Source organism: Camponotus floridanus, unplaced genomic scaffold (assembly GCF_003227725.1).
Source record: "Camponotus floridanus strain SB8 unplaced genomic scaffold, Cflo_v7.5 scaffold50, whole genome shotgun sequence".
Classification (NCBI taxonomy): Eukaryota; Metazoa; Arthropoda; class Insecta; order Hymenoptera; family Formicidae; genus Camponotus; species Camponotus floridanus.
This window is the reverse complement of record NW_020229659.1, coordinates 1,542,563-1,562,227: the sequence shown is the minus strand read 5'-3', so window position 1 is coordinate 1,562,227 and position 19,665 is coordinate 1,542,563. Positions and strand designations below refer to the sequence as shown.

At 33.5% G+C, this 19,665-nt stretch overlaps 2 protein-coding genes across 2 annotated transcripts in view; both read left to right on the top strand.

Moving 5' to 3' along the window:
• Positions 1 to 87: 87 nt before the first annotated feature.
• LOC105256672 (probable medium-chain specific acyl-CoA dehydrogenase, mitochondrial) lies at positions 88 to 4,752 on the top strand. The gene is made up of 10 exons (XM_011266803.3): positions 88 to 457; positions 755 to 833; positions 2,757 to 2,924; positions 3,038 to 3,138; positions 3,268 to 3,348; positions 3,455 to 3,585; positions 3,666 to 3,774; positions 3,865 to 4,005; positions 4,100 to 4,375; positions 4,485 to 4,752. Exons 1-10 carry the CDS (start codon positions 443 to 445, stop codon positions 4,635 to 4,637), a joined length of 1,254 nt encoding a protein of 417 aa, XP_011265105.1. The 5' UTR covers positions 88 to 442; the 3' UTR covers positions 4,638 to 4,752.
• Positions 4,753 to 7,123: 2,371 nt separating this feature from the next.
• The window catches only part of LOC105256805 (nuclear hormone receptor FTZ-F1), a 106,620-nt gene continuing 94,078 nt past the window's right edge, over positions 7,124 to 19,665 (top strand). The window contains exon 1 of the mRNA XM_025412429.1: positions 7,124 to 8,737. Coding sequence (XP_025268214.1) covers positions 8,419 to 8,737 — 319 coding nt within the window. The 5' untranslated portion in view covers positions 7,124 to 8,418. The remainder of the gene's footprint in view (positions 8,738 to 19,665) is intronic.

Genomic DNA, 19,665 nt, shown 5'->3' with positions numbered 1-19,665 from the left:
AATATCAATTTATCAGTATTTAAATTAGACGATCGTCTTGCGACTAACGTAGAACCAGCCTAAGACGCGCAAACTGCGCGCAAGAAATGTTATCTGGGTGCCTGCGTCCTGCGTGCACTGCGCGTTCAGGATATGTCCGTTTGGACACAACGACTGCAAGCAATTTACGAGCAAATATGGTATCCATTTGCATGTGATTCGCTGGTGTACATGAGCTTAACCAACTTGCGGGCAAAACTCACGCAAACCGCGTACACAGTTTATATACATAAGACGCGCAAACTTTGCGCGCAAGGAATGTTATCTGGGTAAACGTGTCTTATCATTCTGTTTGATTTTGATGAGTAAAGCAGAAAGGCTTCATAATATCTATTAAATAAAAGCTGTATTTAATCATAGTATTTGCCTGTTCTTCATTCTGCTACAATTTAATACTCCCACTATGATGCTCAAAAAGGTAAATAATAAAAAGTGATAATCATTCGATTTACTTGCTTTTAAATTACATATTGTGCAATTTTTCTAACTTTATTTCATTATATTAATTTTCTAACTCTATTGAATATTTTATTTATAAATAGAGACTGATATAGGTCAATACTTCAATATATCCATCTCATTTCACATATGAAAATGTAACAAATTGCATTTGCAAAGAATAGATCTTACAATAGCTATAATAATTATGTGATTTCTTGAATAAATTTTTTATATGTTTGATATCATGTTCATACAGCTTGATATTAAATTTCAGATATTCACTCCAACAGTATACAAAACAATGGTACGTTCATACTCAGCAGCTGCTGAATCCGTCCAAGGATATAATTTTGGTTAGTATATATATTTGAGAATAAATTTTTTTTCTTTTGAGTAAGAAGAATCTAGTTCCTTATTTTTAAAGCAGTTTTTAAGGTTACAAATAATATACTTTAAGTATGGAATCGCATAAGCACTTGAAGACTGATTATTTGAATATATTTGAATATATTTGAATATATTTATTTAAGTTTTTTCAAGAAAATAAAATTGTTATTTTATATACAATATTATATAGTAGAATATTAAATATCAGAGAGATGAATATTAAAGATTAAAAATCTGAAATAAAATTTGTTTTATTAACATTATTGTTTTTCAATATCTTAATTTATTTTTTTATAGATAAGTTATTCAAAATATTTAATTTTAATTTAAAAATAAAACTTTTAACACTTTTGTGAATTTTGTATATATTTTTTTTCAATAACACACATTATATATGCCTTACAATAAATCAAATATAAACATACTTACATACATACAGGGTGAATCATAATGGTTGTAACAACCTTTTACCATTAGAAATCAATTATCGACTGCAACTGTAATCAATCGAATAATTCATAGATGACAGCTGCTTGGATCGACCGTGTCTGCAGTAACGTACAAGCGAGTTAAATACTGTGAATCAAATAATATACATATTCTATGCATACTTTTCTAATATATTTAACTCTTTTATGTACATATTTTTCTTTCTACACGGTTTTTTTCTAATAACGCGATTTCTTATTATTGTGAAATGTATCTGTCACATAAAAAGAGATATCTTTTGCATTCGTGTATTTTTTAATACGATTTTTTTTAAATAATGGTATTTTAATACATAGAATTTGACGGCGATTTTTTCCATTCTTACACAAATCATTTTAACGTGTAAAAAGAGTTGGATTGGTAAACGATACAAAAGTATTCTTTTTTTATAAAAAAAAAATGCGTAATTCTACTTTCTACAAGAAATATTCTGCTGTAGATATTAAGAATGTAAAAGTTATAACTTAGAAAATTAATAATAAGCAGAATAATTCTTGTAGAAAGCAGAATTACGCATTTTTTTAATAAAAAAAGAATACTTTTGTATCTTTACCAATCCAACTCTTTTTACGCATTAAAATGATTTGTGTAAGAATGAAAAAAATCGCCGTCAAATTCTATGTATTAAAAAATCATTATTTAAAAAAAAATCGTATTAAAAAATACACGAATGCAAAAGATATCTCTTTTTATGTGGCAGATACGTTTCACAATAATAAGAAATCGCTATTAGAAAATCGTTATTAGAAAAAAACCGTGTAGAAAGAAAAATATGTACATAAAAAAGTTAAATATATTAGAAAAGTATGCATAGAATATGTATATTATTTAATTCACAGTATTTAACTCGCTTGTACGTTACTGCAGACACGGTCGATCCAAGCAGCTGTCATCTATGAATCATTCAATTGATTACAGTTGCAGTCGGTAATTGATCTCTAATGGTAAAAGGTTGTTACAACCATTATGATTCACCCTGTATATTATTTATAAGCATACATTTTATTACTTTGTGTAAAGAATTTTATCCATTTTATCTTTATTCATTTTTATCTAAAAATCTGCAAAAATAAATGATATATTTATATTTTCATTTATTTTATTTATTTCAATTATTTTATTTATTTCATTTATTTTATTTTTTTCAACAGGTGAAAAATACAATTTTTTTAGATTTTAATTTCTGTGACAAGAAATTTTATAGTTATATAGAAAGATATCTACATTATTATATATATTACCAATAAGAATAGAAATTATTATTATTCTCTTACATATAAATGTTGTGTAAAACATTGCAGATTTACATATTGTCCTATATTACATATATATTTGTATTATATTATCTACATGAATCATTATTATTTGATTAAAAAAGCACTTTTTTATTGAATTGTTAGAATTATCTGATACTCAGAGAGAAATGCAAGACCTAGCCCGGAAATTTGTTAAAGAAGAAATTATCCCAGTAGCTGCAGAATATGATAGAACTGGAAAATATCCATGGGATGTAATCAAAAAGGCATGGAGCCTTGGTCTTCTGAATAAACATATTCCACAACATTGTGGTATGTTTGACCTTGTTTGATATATTTACAAAGTCAGGAATAAAAAATGATATATCTAAGAATAATATAATCTGTCAATGTCAAAATAAGATTAAAAATTATTTATATTGCAGGTGGTTTGGAAAGTGGTAATTTCGATGGTTGCCTGGTTACAGAAGAATTTGCTTATGGTTGTACAGGAATAACAACTGCAATAGATGCTTCAAGTCTTGGAGTTAGTTTTTATATTTATTATACATACTTCACTTTCTTTGTCATATTAAATTTCATGAAGATATTTCCTAATCAAGGTACTTAATATATTAAGACAAGATATTGAAACTTTTTGCTCTTATTTATTCAGCAAACTCCAGTCATCATAGCTGGAACCAAGGAACAACAAAAAAAATATCTTGGAAGACTTGTAGAGGAGCCACTTGTTGCGGTGCGTCAAGTTTGCAAATACATTTATATATTTAAATATTTTTCTGATGTAATGTATAAATTATATAAATATTATTTTAATTATTATAAATATTATTTTTTTACAGGCATATTGTGTTACTGAACCTGGTGCAGGCTCTGATGTAGCAGGCATTAAAACTAAAGCTGTGAAGAAAGGGAAAGAATGGATAATTAACGGCACAAAAATGTGGATTACAAATGGCGGTGTTGCTAATTGGTATATAATAATATATTTAAATATCTAACATTAATTTATAGGGAACGTTTATTTTTTTAACATAATCTTTCATTATATAGGTATTTTGTATTGGCGAAAACAAATCCTGATCCAAAAGCTTCAGCTAGTAAGGCTTTTACAGGTTTCATCGTAGAACGTGACAGTGATGGTTTAACTCCAGGTCGTAAGGTAACCATAGATAATAATTTTTTGTTATCTTATTTCAATGTCTTAATGTAAATTTTTATTAGTCTGTATTAACTTTTTCATTTCTTGAAGGAAATGAATATGGGACAAAGAGCAAGTGACACACGAATGGTAACATTTGAAGATGTTCGTGTTCCTGAGGAGAATGTATTATTGGGAGAAGGTCAAGGTTTCAAGATAGCTATGAAAACTTTTGACAGAACTCGAGCAGCGGTATATATTTCTATTCATAACATTCTTTAGATATTGAATGAATTCAATGTAAAAGTTCAATGTTTACAAATTTATCTTCAAATTTATATTATAGGTTGCAGCCGCAGCTGTTGGTTTAGCTCAGAGAGCTCTGGATGAAGCAACGAAATATGCATTGGAACGCAAAACATTTGACAGACCGATAGCAGAGCATCAAGCTGTTGCTTTTATATTGGCTGATATGGCTATTGGTGTTGAAACTTCCAGAATGTCATGGATGAAAGCAGCTTGGGCTGCTGATAAAGAATTATCAAACGCTACAATGCTCGCAAGTATTGCAAAATGTTATGCCGCTGATGTAGCTAATAAATGTACTACCGACGCTGTACAGGTGAATACAGTAATTTATATTTCTTCTCTGCTCTCTAATAAAAATATTTGAAAAATATATACATATATGTCCCTTACATCTTATTGCACACAATAATTTTCTTTTTCAGATTTTTGGCGGTGCAGGATTTAATTCCGAATATCCAGTAGAAAAACTTATGCGTGATGCCAAAATCTATCAAATATACGAAGGTACTTCGCAGATTCAAAGGTTGATTATATCACGTGCTCTTTGCAGTGAAGCTAAACAAAAAAATAATTAAGAGAAATAATCATATTATAAGAAATTAGAATACAAGATGTTTAAATATTTTCATAGGAAACTTTACCATGTAGAGTTAAGAAGCAAATTTGATATTCTTTTTTAAATTTTATAATGAAATTTCAATTCGATATATTTTGTCTATAAATTTATCAAAATGTGAAGAATGATATATTTTTATATTTTTGTAAGTGTCTGTACGCCGCAATTATATTTGTCTTTAAATAATCTATGTAAAGTTTAGACATGAATATTTAAATGATACAAGATGATATATATATTAAGATATAAATTGGAATACATATTAAGATATATAATATATATTAAGATATAATTTGTATGGTGCGTTTTTATTTGAAAAGTATATTGTAAATATTAAAATGAAAACTGTAACTGCAGAAATATGTATTTTTATCATGTCTTCACATATCCTTATATATATATGGATATATATGTATATTTCATTTATATTAGATTCTTTAAACAATTTGATACTTATTTCTTTTATAAAAAAATTCTACTAGTATATTTTGCATATACAATAGTTTATGTTTATACAAACCCAATTTTTATTAGATTTTTTAAAAATAATTTATTATAATTTTAATAATTCATTATATTTAAAAGAGAAAGATTTTAGTAAGACATTTAAAAAATAAGCGATCAATAGGCTGTATTTAAAGAAAAGCAAGAAAAAAAAATTCGGAAATCTCACTTTTTCAGTTTTCATTTATCAACAATTTCAAAGTTTACATGTGCATACAATTTCCAATATTGTTGCAGAGATGTATTTTTTAATATTTATTGCGTTTTTACTGAAATATTCCAAATTTTGTTAATCGAAATGATTTACTTTTGGCAGAGAATTTCGCCTTGTGACAGATAACTTCATTAAATTATATTTAATATCTTTTTAACCAGTTAGTACTTGTATAATATTATTTGATCAAATATTTCCTCTGTATCTAAACTTTTGCAAATTTTAAACAAATTCTGAACATTATTTCCATGTGTTTTTGAATCGACGTGATTATACGTCTCCCATAAAAACACATGTGAATTCGATGCAAATTAAAATCCTTATAACTTGTGAACGTTTTAGTGAATCAATTTAAAAATTGTATTGAAGATTCCAAACATATGTAAGGACATTCTGTACAATTTTCATTAAATTCTCAATATTTTGATAATAGGTACACAACATTTTTAAGGGAAGAAAATTCCCAGGTAGAACATGAAATTCATAATGACATCATTATAAGGGCCACCTAAAAGTCATTTTAGAAAAATCATAATGATCGCATTTGATATACTTTTGGCAATGTTTTGGTGACTTATTTTTGACTTATTAAACAATTCCAGCGAATTCTGTTGGAGAATATATATACTTCACGTATGAAATCTCAAGAATCAATTATAATAATATCATTTTTTATATATATTTTATATATATTACGCAATTACTTGTTTATTTAATTATTCATGTATATTTTAATTATATTTAAGTAACATAATCTTTTTAAAATTATATAATGCGATTATGAAACTTAAAAATTTATAATTCTTTTTGTCATCTTTAACTCATATTTTAATCATTTTTGTTCAGGTAACTTTTAAGTGATAAATAAAATCATGACGACGTCATAATGATATTATGAGTTTCATGTTCTACCTGGGTAATAATAACATTTTTTATATATATTACGCCATTACTTGTTTATTTATTTAAGCAACATAATCTTTTTAAAATTATCTAATGCGATTATTGAACTTCAAAATTTATCATTCTTTTTGTCATTATGAGTTTCATGTTCTGGATAATATCATTTTTTATATATATTACGCCATTACTTGTTTATTATTTAAGCAACATAATCTTTTAAAAATTATCTAACGCGATTATTGAACTTCAAAATGTGTAATTCTTTTTGTCATTATGAATTTCATGTTCTACCTGCATAATAATATCATTTTTCGTATATATTACGCAATTACTTGCTTATTTATTTAAGCAACATAATCTTTTGAAAATTATCTAATGCGATTATTGAACTTCAAAATTTATAATTCTTCTTATCATTATGAGTTTCATGTTCCTGGGAACACCATATCATTCCTCATCGAAGCATCATCGTGTTTCAAATCGAGCGCGCTTTCGCGGCAGAGGGCGCCGCGGGCGCCGAGTGCGTTAGTCAAGTGCATTGTTCGTTGAAAAACGGATTACGCCGCGTTATGTCCGTCGAGTCCTAGTTTTTTTTTTCACGCGGGGCACCCTCGCTCGAATATTCGCGCGCGACGCGACGAGTTATGCAACGTGCGCCGCGTAAGGACGGCCCGCGCCGGCCGTTCGGACATCGCGGCAGCTGACCTACTTCGAGCCCGAGCCATCGGTCGTATCCGACACGGCGGCGGTGGCGGCGGCGGCGGCGGCGGCGACGGCGACGGCGGCGACGGCGGCGACGGCGGCGGCGGCGGCGGCGGCAAATCGACCGCCCCTGGTGGAGAGGAGGAGAGGAGGTAGGTGACAGGCGGGCTCGCTCTCGGCCGAAAAGAATCGGCGAGAGACACACGTGGATTTACGAGATTTACAGGAGATTAGAGAGGAGGGGAGGGGGGACGACCTGTCTTTTTGGAAATTGCGTCTTTCCGCCCGCGAGAGCCGAGCTCGATGGGGCCAGTGCCGTAGACCCCCGGAACTGGCCGGGGGTGCCGGCTCGTTCGCGAGACGAGAGTTCTCTCTCTCTCTCTCTCTCTTTCCGAAAGAAAGAGAAGATCCGATGGCGCGTCGTCTGAACGAGCGAGGTTGCGCTTCCGCGATTAGGTTTTCCCTTTCGTTCGGCCACTGCCGTATCACGTTAGGTGGATAGGCGCCCCTCGCGGCACCTCGACCCGATAACGTCGTCGATCGCGGATCGGGAGCGAACGCTTCGCGCGCAGTCGACGATTATCGCGCGCTCACGTGACACGCGGTCCGGGCTCCCCTGCGCTTATCGCGGTCGTCCGTCTTCGGGGCTCGCGTTTCCCGCCACGAAGGCGAAAACGGAAGTCGTGTATCCGCGATAATCCGGTCTCGACGAGGGCGCGCGGAGGAGAGGAAGAGGGAAGACGGACGGAGCCGGGACATGCCGCGCGTGGCGGCTCTCGCTACGGCCCTGACAGCTCTCGCGCTGTCAGAGCGCGACAGTGCGCCGGACGCTCGCTTGACTAAGGGAGTGCCCGTGCCGATGCAAAGTGTAAGTGAAGTGGCCTACAGACCTACATTTGTCTAACGTTCCATTTTTTCACGGGAGGTTAACAGACACGCGCGCGCGCCGACTCCTCCATTTTTTCCCGTCAGCGTGTGGCGGGTGCGTGCGCGGTACGCGATGCCGTCGTCCCGTGATACACCGACGTACGACGGCTGACGACGGACGGTGGATAGATAGATAGATAAAGAGAGAGCGAGAGCGAGCTAGCGAGCTGAACCGAAGCGGCGGTGCAGTTTCGATACGCTTCGGACACGGTGCGGGGAGAGAAAGAAAGAGAGAGAGAGAGAGAGAGAGCGTGCGCGAGTGCGACAGAGAGAAGAGCGCGAGAGGGAAAGCGCGAGCGAGCGAGAGAGAGAGAGGGAGAACGAAGCGCGCGCTCCCGCGGAAGAGAGAGAGAGCGCGAGAGAGCACGTAAAAGAGTGTAGGTGTTCTTTGGAGGATAAGTGCGCGCGGGGAGGAGCGAGGAGGAGGGGGGAGTCTCGCCTGGCCGTCCATCCGTCCGTCCGTCCGTCTGCTGGCACACACGGGGGCCGAATGGCTGCGAGGACAGGGGAGCGCGGGGGTGAGCCCGCGACGACGATCCTCGACAACAATGCACCCGGCATCGCCGCGACGACGGGCCCTCTCGCGGAGTCGTCCGCGTCGTCGTCGTCGTCGTCGCCGTCGGCGTCGTCCTCCTCCCCCGCCGTGGTGGCGCCTACGGTGATCCTGACGGAGAGCGCCGGTGGCCTGTCCTTGACGGGATCGTCCCAGCAGCAGCAGCAGGGTCTGCATCATCAGGTACACCAGCAGCATCAGCAGACGCGACAGCGAGTCAATCTGATCGCCGACGTAGCCGCCACCGATGTCCCAGGTAACCTCAACGATTCTCTCCGGGGCCTTTGTTATCGTTAACGAGCCGCTTGCCTGCCCCCCCCCCCTCTTCCTCCCTCTTCCTCCTTTCGGCTTCGCTCGCTGTTCTCGTCTATCAATTTCTGCCCCTCTCTCTCTCTCTCTCTTTCTCTGTCTGTCTTTTTTTCTTTCTTTCTTTCTCCCCGCGCTTTTTAGTCTCGCACTCTCCGTCTGCCAGCGTTCCCCCCTCTCCTTTTCCCCCTCCCCTCTCTCTTTCCTCGTGTCTCGGGTCCTCCGTCGTCTGTTGCATCGCGCTGGTCCGAATGAATGGATGCTCGATCCACTCCCGAATCCGCAGATACTTGCCAAGTTTCCTCCTTTTTGGATAAACACGCGCGGAGGGAAATTAAAGGTCCTTCGGGACGTAAATGTTCTCCAGGACGTTCGTCGTAGTCTTGATTAGAGGTAAACTCGCCCGATGCGCCCCGTCGTCCGATTTGATTCGATTCCGAGTGCTCCCGGTGACGATTACGCCAACTTGACGGGCGGGAAACGCGATCCCTCTCTCGCATAATTTATTCCTACGCTTTGACAAGTGCAGTTTCACACACACGTAGCGGGGTTTTAACGGCGCAACAGGCGTTTCCGAGGAAATCCCTCACGAGTCGAAACTGTGTTCGTCGTCTCGAATTTAGAACAGACAGCCTTCGAGCTTTTTTTTTATTTTTTTCTTTTTTTTTTCTTTTATGAACGCTACTCTGCTGGTTGCACCGACCCTTCGCGGGCAAAATAGCGGTTCGTCGAAACGAGACTCGTCTTTATTTACGTCGACACTGCCCCTCTCCTTTTTCCCCTCCGTCTGTTCCTCTCTTCTGTCCCTTTCTCTCTCCCTCTCTCCCTTGTCTTTGCGCCTTTTCCGCTCTTCCTTTCCCTTTCCTCTGTCGCAGCGAAAGATTGCGAGACAAGTTTTTCTGACACAATACCATACAGGCACGATTACCTCTTTTCGAGGCTCCTTTTCTCCCCTCCTCGTCGCTCTTCTGCTCCTTTTTCGACCGCGCGCAGCTTCTTCCTTTCCTTCTTTCTTTCTTTCTTTCTTTCCTTCTCTCTGTGTTTATTCATTGAGACGAAACGAGCTCGGATATTCCGCGAAGCTCGTTTGCAAAAATATTCATCGGGTTGGCCACGAAAACTCTGCTAAATATTTAAAAAAAAATTGAGTAGACTGGGACAAGTGGTGAGTCCTTTCGAATTAATTCGAGTATAAAGGCTATGTACGAAAAAACGGAGTTGATTGTTTCCTCATTAAAATAATTGAAGAGATATTTTTTTGAGGAAAATATGCGAAAATTGAAAATGTTTGTTCAATCTATGCTAAAGTTGTGAATAAATTTATCAAACAAATTTTTTTTCTTTTTTTTTCTTTTTGCATCCCATACTTCCATTTGTCCCAGCTTATCCGTCCACTTATATAATCACCCCATAATCGTTCTAGCAAAAGTTAATTGGAGAATGATTTATGTTTTCAAGCGCTTTTCTTCTGCTATGTAATATTTTCATTGTGCTATTTGCTTTTTTGTCACTAACACTATGCGCGATATGAGATACAATCTGTATAAATAAAAAAAAACCTAATCTGCGAGACAATGTATGGTCACAATTGCACAAATAATATGCCATATTTAAAGGTTAAGTGAAATCAGCTGATTCGAAGATATGTCGGATGACAAGTCGTTTGAATCTCTGTAGCATGAAATTTATGCGCAATTTTGGCGTGCAAATTTAATATTAAAATCGCTAAAATCATTAATCGATATCTGGAAATGGAGATGTCTTGCTCTAATTCGTGAGCTGCTTTCATTTTTTTTTTAATTAGCATCAAGAGCAATTTTTTTCGAGTATTTCTGATTTATAAAAGCTAATTTATTATACGAATTACAAGATACTTGATACTTGATATTTGTGTATAAAAATATCATTGTTAAATAAGGAAAATCAAAAGGATCAAATAAAAAAATATTTATTTTTATTAAGATGTATCAAGTATATTATTACATCTTTCTATCATTTTTTCGAGAATTCTTTTCTTCGACAAAAAATGCCATTCTAAATTTAGTAAATTTGTTTTCATATCAATCGTTATAATATAACACAAATACACAATAAAAAATTGTGCGTCCATTAAAATCTCTCTTGTGCTACTACACACTTTGATTAGTACTTTAATGTAAAATTAACATACAATCTATATATTATTTTTATAACATTTCATGTGTTACATTTATGTCAACTTCATAATTTAACGCTTTGTTTTTTCAACATAATTATTTTAAACAATCAACATGTCTCAAAGTTTATTTAACATTCTAAGAAGTTAAAGTGAATATTCAAGTAATCTTGAACTTCGACGTACAAAATAATCAAATTTACGAAAATCAAATATTTCTATTACAAATAATTGAAGTTAAAATAATTATTATTATATATTAATATTTAATATTATATATTAATATTCTCAACATTTCTTATGAATTATTCTAACTATTTTTTCACGGAATTTTTAATTAATTTGTATGTTATTTTTACATTATGTTTGAGTCACGATAACAAAAATAAAAGAATCGTGTCAACTATTTAATATTTTTGGTTCGTCAATAAGTAACATATGACGAATGAGTTATTTTAACTTAAAATTTAGAGTGGATTTTCTAGGACGTGAAAAATGTTAGAATTAACATTTTATTTTTTACTGTGTATTAATATATAAATAGTCGTGTATTACATGGATTGAGTTGTGTGGGACGACTTCAAATTAAATGATTGCAATGATTTCTGATTGTTTCGCATGCAATCGGTGCGAAACTGATGAAAATGCGTTGATATAATACATTCGTCATAATTCATGAAGCTGACGTCTCGGTAGTTATGTGCTATTATTAACTTTGCAATACGCAACAAAGATTATTAACGCCTAGCTTTCTATTACGATTCGAAATAATTTATAACCGCATCAACAATCGTGTATTTTCACGTGACAGTTCTGTCGCTATAATTGCCAAACCGTACCCGGAATTATTGGCACGCAGTCGTCACGTTTCCGGTAACGATGAATAAACACTCGACAAATGATAAATATCGGCTCATAAGGTTTGTGTATATTTTACGTCTGAAATAATCACGCGAAATTTTAATCCTGTAAACATATCCTTTCCCCACAAAAAAAGATTATTATGATTACGTTCGTATTTTTTAATTATAAGATTTTTTTATTTTTACTTTTATTTTATTTTATTTTATTTATTTTTTTTTTTTATCGAACATATCTTGATTACGCAAGGCGTCCTTTTTTCAGGGAACTGAAACACAATCAACTGCGACTTGATGAATAATACGAGTATCGCGATAGATAACGTAGGAAGTGACATAAAATTATCAGCAGGAAGTATCACTCCTGCCAATTTGATAGTGATGCGTGTGAAATTCCGCCATCGGAGATATTCCGTGTTGTCGACAATTTAGACAATTATTATGCACACGTTAAGGGCATCTTAATTTTGATATTGTCATTCTAATGCAAACGTGCAAATCCGCTATTATCTTCGTCCACTGAATAAAAGATTATTTTCCATAAATAAGATTACCATATACGAAGCCGATAGCGATCAAATAGTTTCAGCTCAATAAGGTACAACTCGTTAATACGGTGCAATTTGAATAGTTATATAGTGTGGATTATTAAGGCAGCAACTGCATATTAAAAGTCTGAATTTTTTTGAATACATTTATATTTTTACACAATTATTTTTAAAAATTATTTGAAAGTTTGAATAAACAAAATTTCAAATATTAATATAAATCGAATTGAGCCAACAAATTATTGATTTAATGTTTAAAATATTTAAGATTAAAATAAAATTATAATACGTTATTTATGTTTATGAATTCGCATACAAATAATGTTTAGATTTTTCACAGTTAGATAAATCAGCTTTTATAAAACGGATTTGATTTAATTGCTTTTAAAATGCATTTTATAGATTATACACATTAAAATCTATTAGATACTTATTATCTAATAACTTTTTTGCAACATGCTGCGTTTTTCCTGATCGTGCTATGATTTCTTCGATGAATGCGATGTTTGAAAATGGAGCAGGCTTAAAATCTTTCTTTTTTTCTTTCTTTTTTTTCCACTTGAGCAATTTTTTTCTTGTTTTCGTATATATTTAAATTTTACTACGGCTATAATTTTATTCCGGACCATTTTGCTATCGTTAAAATGTCGCAGAGGCATCATTATGTCCGTCGTATTTTATCGCGATTGTTTGCAACGTCTCTCTGTTTGAAGAAAAATATTGGTCGAGCGCTTTAGTTCCGCATATTTTCTTATTTCGACAAAAGAGAGGCTTTCACAGTCGAGCCTCTTCATAAAAACGTGTGACACATGGCACGTGGCACCTTAAGAATTCGACTTGAATGATTTTCTCCATCGATACGAAATTACGAATAAATTCGATGAAGTAACAGGTAAAATAGGGATGCGTCAACATCTACCTGCTGCACCGGAAATGCACTTGTTGCGCATCTAGCTTGACGTCAGCGGAACGATATGCTTTGCACAATCAATCACGATAAATTCCGCTCGGTCGAGATGCGGGGGGAAGAAAGAGAGGAACAAAAAGAGCAACCCCAGGGCTAAGGGAGAGAACTTAAGGAGGGTCCCGCTGGTCAAAGAAAACTTTGCATGAGGGTAAATTTGAATGGCGTGGAAATCAGGTGTTATAAACACGAAGTTACGACGCTCACGCTTTCGTTATTACGAAACAGCAGAGATGAAAGATTCAGTTATTGCCATGTAACGACCTTAGCTTGCTCAATTGTTTCTCTCGAATTTTACTTTAATAAATTTGTAACAATAATTTTATGTCCTTCATTATTTATATCGTGATAAATAAATGAGATAAATGGAATTTTATATCGCGTTGCTTTTAAATAGAACGTTCATAGAATTGGAAAATAAAATATTGCTCCAATATTTTTTTATTAACTTTTTCTTTCTCTCCTTCTCTTTTCAATTTTAAATATATAATTATGATTATCTATCATACTTATAATTGCATACATAATAATTATAATATTATGGTTCTGAATATGACTTAAATGAGTTTCTTAAATAATTAAATTAAACTAAATCAAATAATTTTTTAAATTAAATTAATTCTTAAATTAAATTAAATAGTTTCTTAATTAAATAATTATAATGTTATGCTTCCGAATTTGATTTAAATGAGTTTCTTAAATAATTAAATTAAACTAAATCAAACAATTTTTTAAATTAAATTAATTCTTAAATTAAATAATTTCTTAATTAAATAGCTCCTTCATAATTTCTCGAACATAAAGATTGCAAGAATTTTTACCGTACACTTGAGATGAGAATGAGAAAACTAAAGAAATGGTTGCGCAAATTTTTCACGTTAAAAATATAAAGATAAAAATAATAGACGTATGTTTTACACGCGTTGATTTTAAACGCTTGAGTATTTAATAAGAGTAAACTAGGCTTTTGAAGAAAACGTCTATTTCTCGGAGAATTTTCTCGCTTCATCGCATGTTATAATACATGAGAAAGAAACGCGTTAAACAATACGATGAAGACAAACGTGTTTCTCTCTTTTCGACACGCATCTCGATGAGGCAACACCCATAACGGATGATAATTCACAGAACACGTGCGCTTTCCCTTTCCTCTGCTCGATGTGACTTCGGAAGTAGAACCGTACAATAGACACGCGACGAGCCTTTCCTCTCGTTTGTCTCCATCCTCGACGACATTCTTCGTTTAACCACTCTCTTCTTTAACCATTTCATCGGCATTGTTTCATTTCAACGATGTTCGTAACGTTAAAGTCACAACAGCACCAGATTGTTTTGCTCCGGTTCGATTTAGGATAAGGACCAGGAAAAGGAATTTTCGCCCTTTCTGTTCCTTCTATTGTGTGCAATTGATATTGTTGTCCCAACTTTTGCCCCCGGGGGATGAAAGACGACCCAGCTGGTGTCGTCGATTTTAAACAAATCGTCTATTTGTATCCGTCTGCAAGTATCAATAGAGAAATCTATTTGTTACAGTACCTACGAAAGATATATCATGGTTTCGCGTATTTAAAGCGTATTCAAATTTATCTTTTAGATATATCATGGGATATCTTTTAGATATATTTGGGATTTTTATAAGAACCAAAATCGTTATTATTTTCTTTACAGTGCAATGATTGATGAAAATTATTGTAGAGTGCGTTTCGAAAAAATGGTAAGTGTCTTGAAAATATTTGGAATAAAATAATTTATGCTCTCTTAAAAATTGCCTCACTCCGTAAATTTTTAGCGTCAAATGTTTATTTAATTAACTTTAGAGCATTAAGGGATTATACCTAGTCATAAAAGTAAAAAAACTGATTTTTATGTTTTTACATTTTTTTGAAATATATCATTGAAAATAATTCCTAAAAGTTTCAAATTAATCGGATGCAATTGACGGAATTTTAAATGTATGTTTCATGAAGCGCCAGAGTAAAATATTATTTAAATATGACTATAAAGCTTCAGCTCTGATATTTTGAGGGCTATCGAGCCAATATATAAAGATTAAATAAACTAAAATTATATGAGCCTAGAATAGATGATTCTGTATAAATTAAAAATCTGCATTTTATTTAAACGTAAACTTGACACAAATCTTAAACGCGTTTTCTCGAAATCACTTTTGCAAAGTCGATGAGCAAGATATTTCAAAAACTGTTACACCGATTTGCTTGAAACTTTATAGGCTACTTCTACAAATAAAAACCTAGTAGATGAACGAAGGATTTTGTTTTTTATTGAATACTTTTTTTGAATACTTTTTTATTGAATACTTTTTTTTACTTAATAAAAAATGAACAATCTTTAATTTGAAAAAGAATATCTTAGTGTCAAATGTCATTTTGTCCCAAAACAATTTTAATCCTTCGTTCATCTACTAGACAATTTCATTCATTAACTAGTTTATCGAATTTTTGATGTCAGATGAATCAGCTTAAAACAGCACCGCGCTTTTTAAAAAACAATATCCGGGAGAATAGTTATCACTTTTATATTTTTAAATATTTTATTTTAAGGATGTTTTGTACCTATTTGCAAAATATTGAAAATTTAATGAAAATTGTACAGAATGTCTTTATATATGTTTGGAATCTTCAGTACAATTTTTAAATCGATTCGCTAAAGCGTTCACAAGTTATAAGGATTTTAATTTGCACCGAATTCAGCTGTGTTCTTATGGGAAACGTATAATCACGTCGATTCAAATGACAAAAGCACATGGAAGTAATATTTAGAATTTGTATTTTAAAATTTACAAAAGTTTAGATACAGAGAAAATATTTGGTCAAATAATATTATACAAGTATTAACTGGTGAAGAAGATATTAAATATAATTCAATGAAGTTAGCCATGTATCTGTCACAAGGCGAAATTCTTTGTCAAAAATTAATCATTTCGATTAATAAAATTCGGAATATTTCAGTAAAAAAACGCAAACATTAAAAAATACATCTCTGCACTGTAGCTAAGATCAAATTGTAATATTCCAATTTCTTATTCAAAATACACCAAAAATGGATATATTCGTCAATATTGATTTTCAGCTACTTTTTGCTGGGATTGTACCTACAAAACAGCCTTAAACAAATATAATAATATCCTTAATATTTATACTTTTAAACAAAAATTTATTTGTAAAGAAAAATTATTACCCTCTTCAAAAAAGATTTCCAAACGTCATACTTTTTTCGGTCTGCTGACTAGGCATAATCCCTTAATTTCATCGAATTCGTCGTCAATTACAATTCCCATTAATATTAAAACGTCTTACGTCTAATTAAATACGAAGAATAAAAAGGAGGGCAGCGGGCCTGCGATTATTCCGCCTTCTTTGTACGGCGTAGGTGTAATCGGGGAGATGATAAATCAAGCGTGTCTTAATTCCACGTATGATTAAGAGAAATGGGTTAACGCCTCCCTCGTGGGACATTTCCGCCGATTTTGGCGCGTCGAGACTCGAGGGATCGATTCTTTCTCTCTCTCTCTTTGATTCGATTCGTAGTAGTGCGTAAACGTCTCTCTTACGTGTATACTTTTTATTGCACCGCGCAACACACATTCACACACCGCCACCCACGTTCCCGGTTAAAGACGATGGGCCGTTTCGCCTCCGTCGCGGCTGCTATTGAATCGCTTGACCCACTTTGATAAACTCGCATCGGAATAACTCAATAACACCGCGCCAAGAGCCAACAATAGTAATTATTATTATTCACTGTTCCCAGTGTGCGACGTGAGCAAGCAAAGCGCACGACATATACACATGCGTGGCATCGTGCGACGTATGCGTTCCAATTTATCTAAAATAAATGCCCGCGTATGTGTGCGTGCGCGTGTGCGTGCGTGTGTCCCGGTGCACTTGACGCGCGGCTCTCGGGCTTCTCGCGAAATTAAATATTATTTTTCGTTGCGAAAAATTACAAACGACTTGCTCCGCGAATTTTATTGAAAGAAAGATTTTATAGAGGATTTTGTAGAAAGATTTTATAGAGGATTTTGTAGATTTTTTTAGGAAACAATCCCCAAGATGTTTGTAATCGAAAGATTCCATGATATACAGGGTGTTTCAGACCACCCGTACCACCCATTTAAAAACTAGAAGTGATTATTTCGAAAGAGTAAAAACATTTTCTTTATAAATCGGGTGCGCTCTATCGAATGGTGGTATTTTCAACTTTTGGTTCCAGCCGGAAATAGACGATTCAGACCGGAAATGCATTTTTTTAAATGGAACCCCCTATTTTTCATTGCATATTTTTGTAGCTTACCTCGAGAGCTTTCCAAAATGCTATAATAAATTATTTTTCCATGAAGTACTTTTCGAGTTATAAGGCTTGAAATCATTTCTTAATTTTATATAAACCATAAAATATCTTGTAAAATATTCATTTTTCGATTATCTTACCTTAGTACTTTTATGTATAAAATAATGAGAGGAATCAATTGGTGTAAAGAAAACACATAGTTGTTTCTAAAAAAACATATGTAATTTGCAATTAACAATTCCATATTTTTTCTTAAAAACAACTGTATGTTTTCTTTACACCAATTGATTCCTCCCATTATTTTGTACATAAAAGTATTAAGGTAAGATAATCGAAAAATGAATATTTTACAAGATATTTTATGGTTTATGTAAAATTAAGAAATGATTTCAAGCTTCCTAACTCGAAAAGTACTTCATGGAAAAATAATTTATTATAGTGTTTTGGAAAGCTCTCGAAATAAGCTACAAGAATATGCAATGAAAAATATGGGTTTCCATTTTAAAAAATGCACTTCCGGTCTGAATCACCTATTTCCGGCCGGAACCAGAAATTGAAAATATCACCATTCGATAGAGCACACCCGATTTATAAAGAAAATGTTTTTAGTCTTTTGAAATAACCACTTCTCTAGTTTTTAAATGGGTGATACGTAATTTGAAACACCCTGTATATATTTTTTTTCCATTTACGCGAGTCGCTTCGATGTAATATTTCCTTCGACCAACTGTAGCATGCCATGCAAGTGACAAGGACATTACATCTTTATTACGTTTTTATGATCGTGAAAACATTGACCGACATAAATATTGCATATTCATACAGAAGAGAAGCAATAGATTAGTTTGAAAAAAAAATTGTTGTTTTAATAATGTATTTCAAGTATATTTGTGAGAGAGATAGAGAGAGAAATCGAGTCGATATAATTTATTTATTTATTTATTTATTTATTTTTTATTATCTGGCATCTCTCTTGGAGAATTTTTTTTTACACGAGTGCACAGATATTTTTCTTTTATAACAAATATCGTGTACTTTGTATAGAGAATATATTACAAATGCGTGAAAGATTTTAATTCGAAATATGTGTACGCAATGTGGGAGGAACATATAAGTTTTCTAGTCTGATTTCTCTTGATTTGTAACGTTACAAAATTTTCTCTTGCTTGTACATCACGCGGGTAAAATTTTATCCACCGTCTCGTGGCGCCCTCGCGTTGTTATCAATAACTAAAATCTAGCGATGATATAGACGTAAGACCAATAATTATGCAAGTAAATATACGTATAAAGTATTTATAGTAGATTTACATTTGATTTATTTTTCCACTCAATAATTGTGTTGAATTTAATTTATTTTTATTTCGACCAATTTTCACTAGTGCCACTCTTGAAATACTGACCATTCTACATTTTGGAAAGCTTTGAATTGTGCGTAACAAATGAAGAAAGGCATTGTTAAAAAGAGGAGGCAGTTAAAAAATTTAGCACGGTGGAAACGTCAATTTGTTCAGTCATGCGTACTTGAAATATAGAAAGAATAGAATGTCATTGCAAATGAGAATGCAATAATTGACAACACACAATCGATATCCAATTATTTGCATATAGCAATTCTAATTTTTGTTTCTTACCCGCATATGTATTTTGTACAATCTTTAAATGATAAACGAAAAAATGAAAATAAACCTGCGGTATCGCTTTAAACAAAAAATAATTGACGTTTTAATTTTATCACTAACTACACAAATTTCTAATTAAATTTATGAATCACAAAATTTGTTAGCTGTCTCTATTTTACATTGAGCTATAATTCTTGCATATTTTCTTGCAATTAAATAACTGATATTTTATTAAGAAATAATTAGATTCTTCTCTCTTACAGAATCTTGTTGGATATATAAATACATTTCTCTTTTATACATTTTTAAGGAAAAAATCACTATTTTTTTAACGTAGATAATATTATTAAAAATATATTATTTTTAAAGAGATCTCGAATTATTTGCATGTTGTGTATGTGTGTTCTATAAAAGTTAT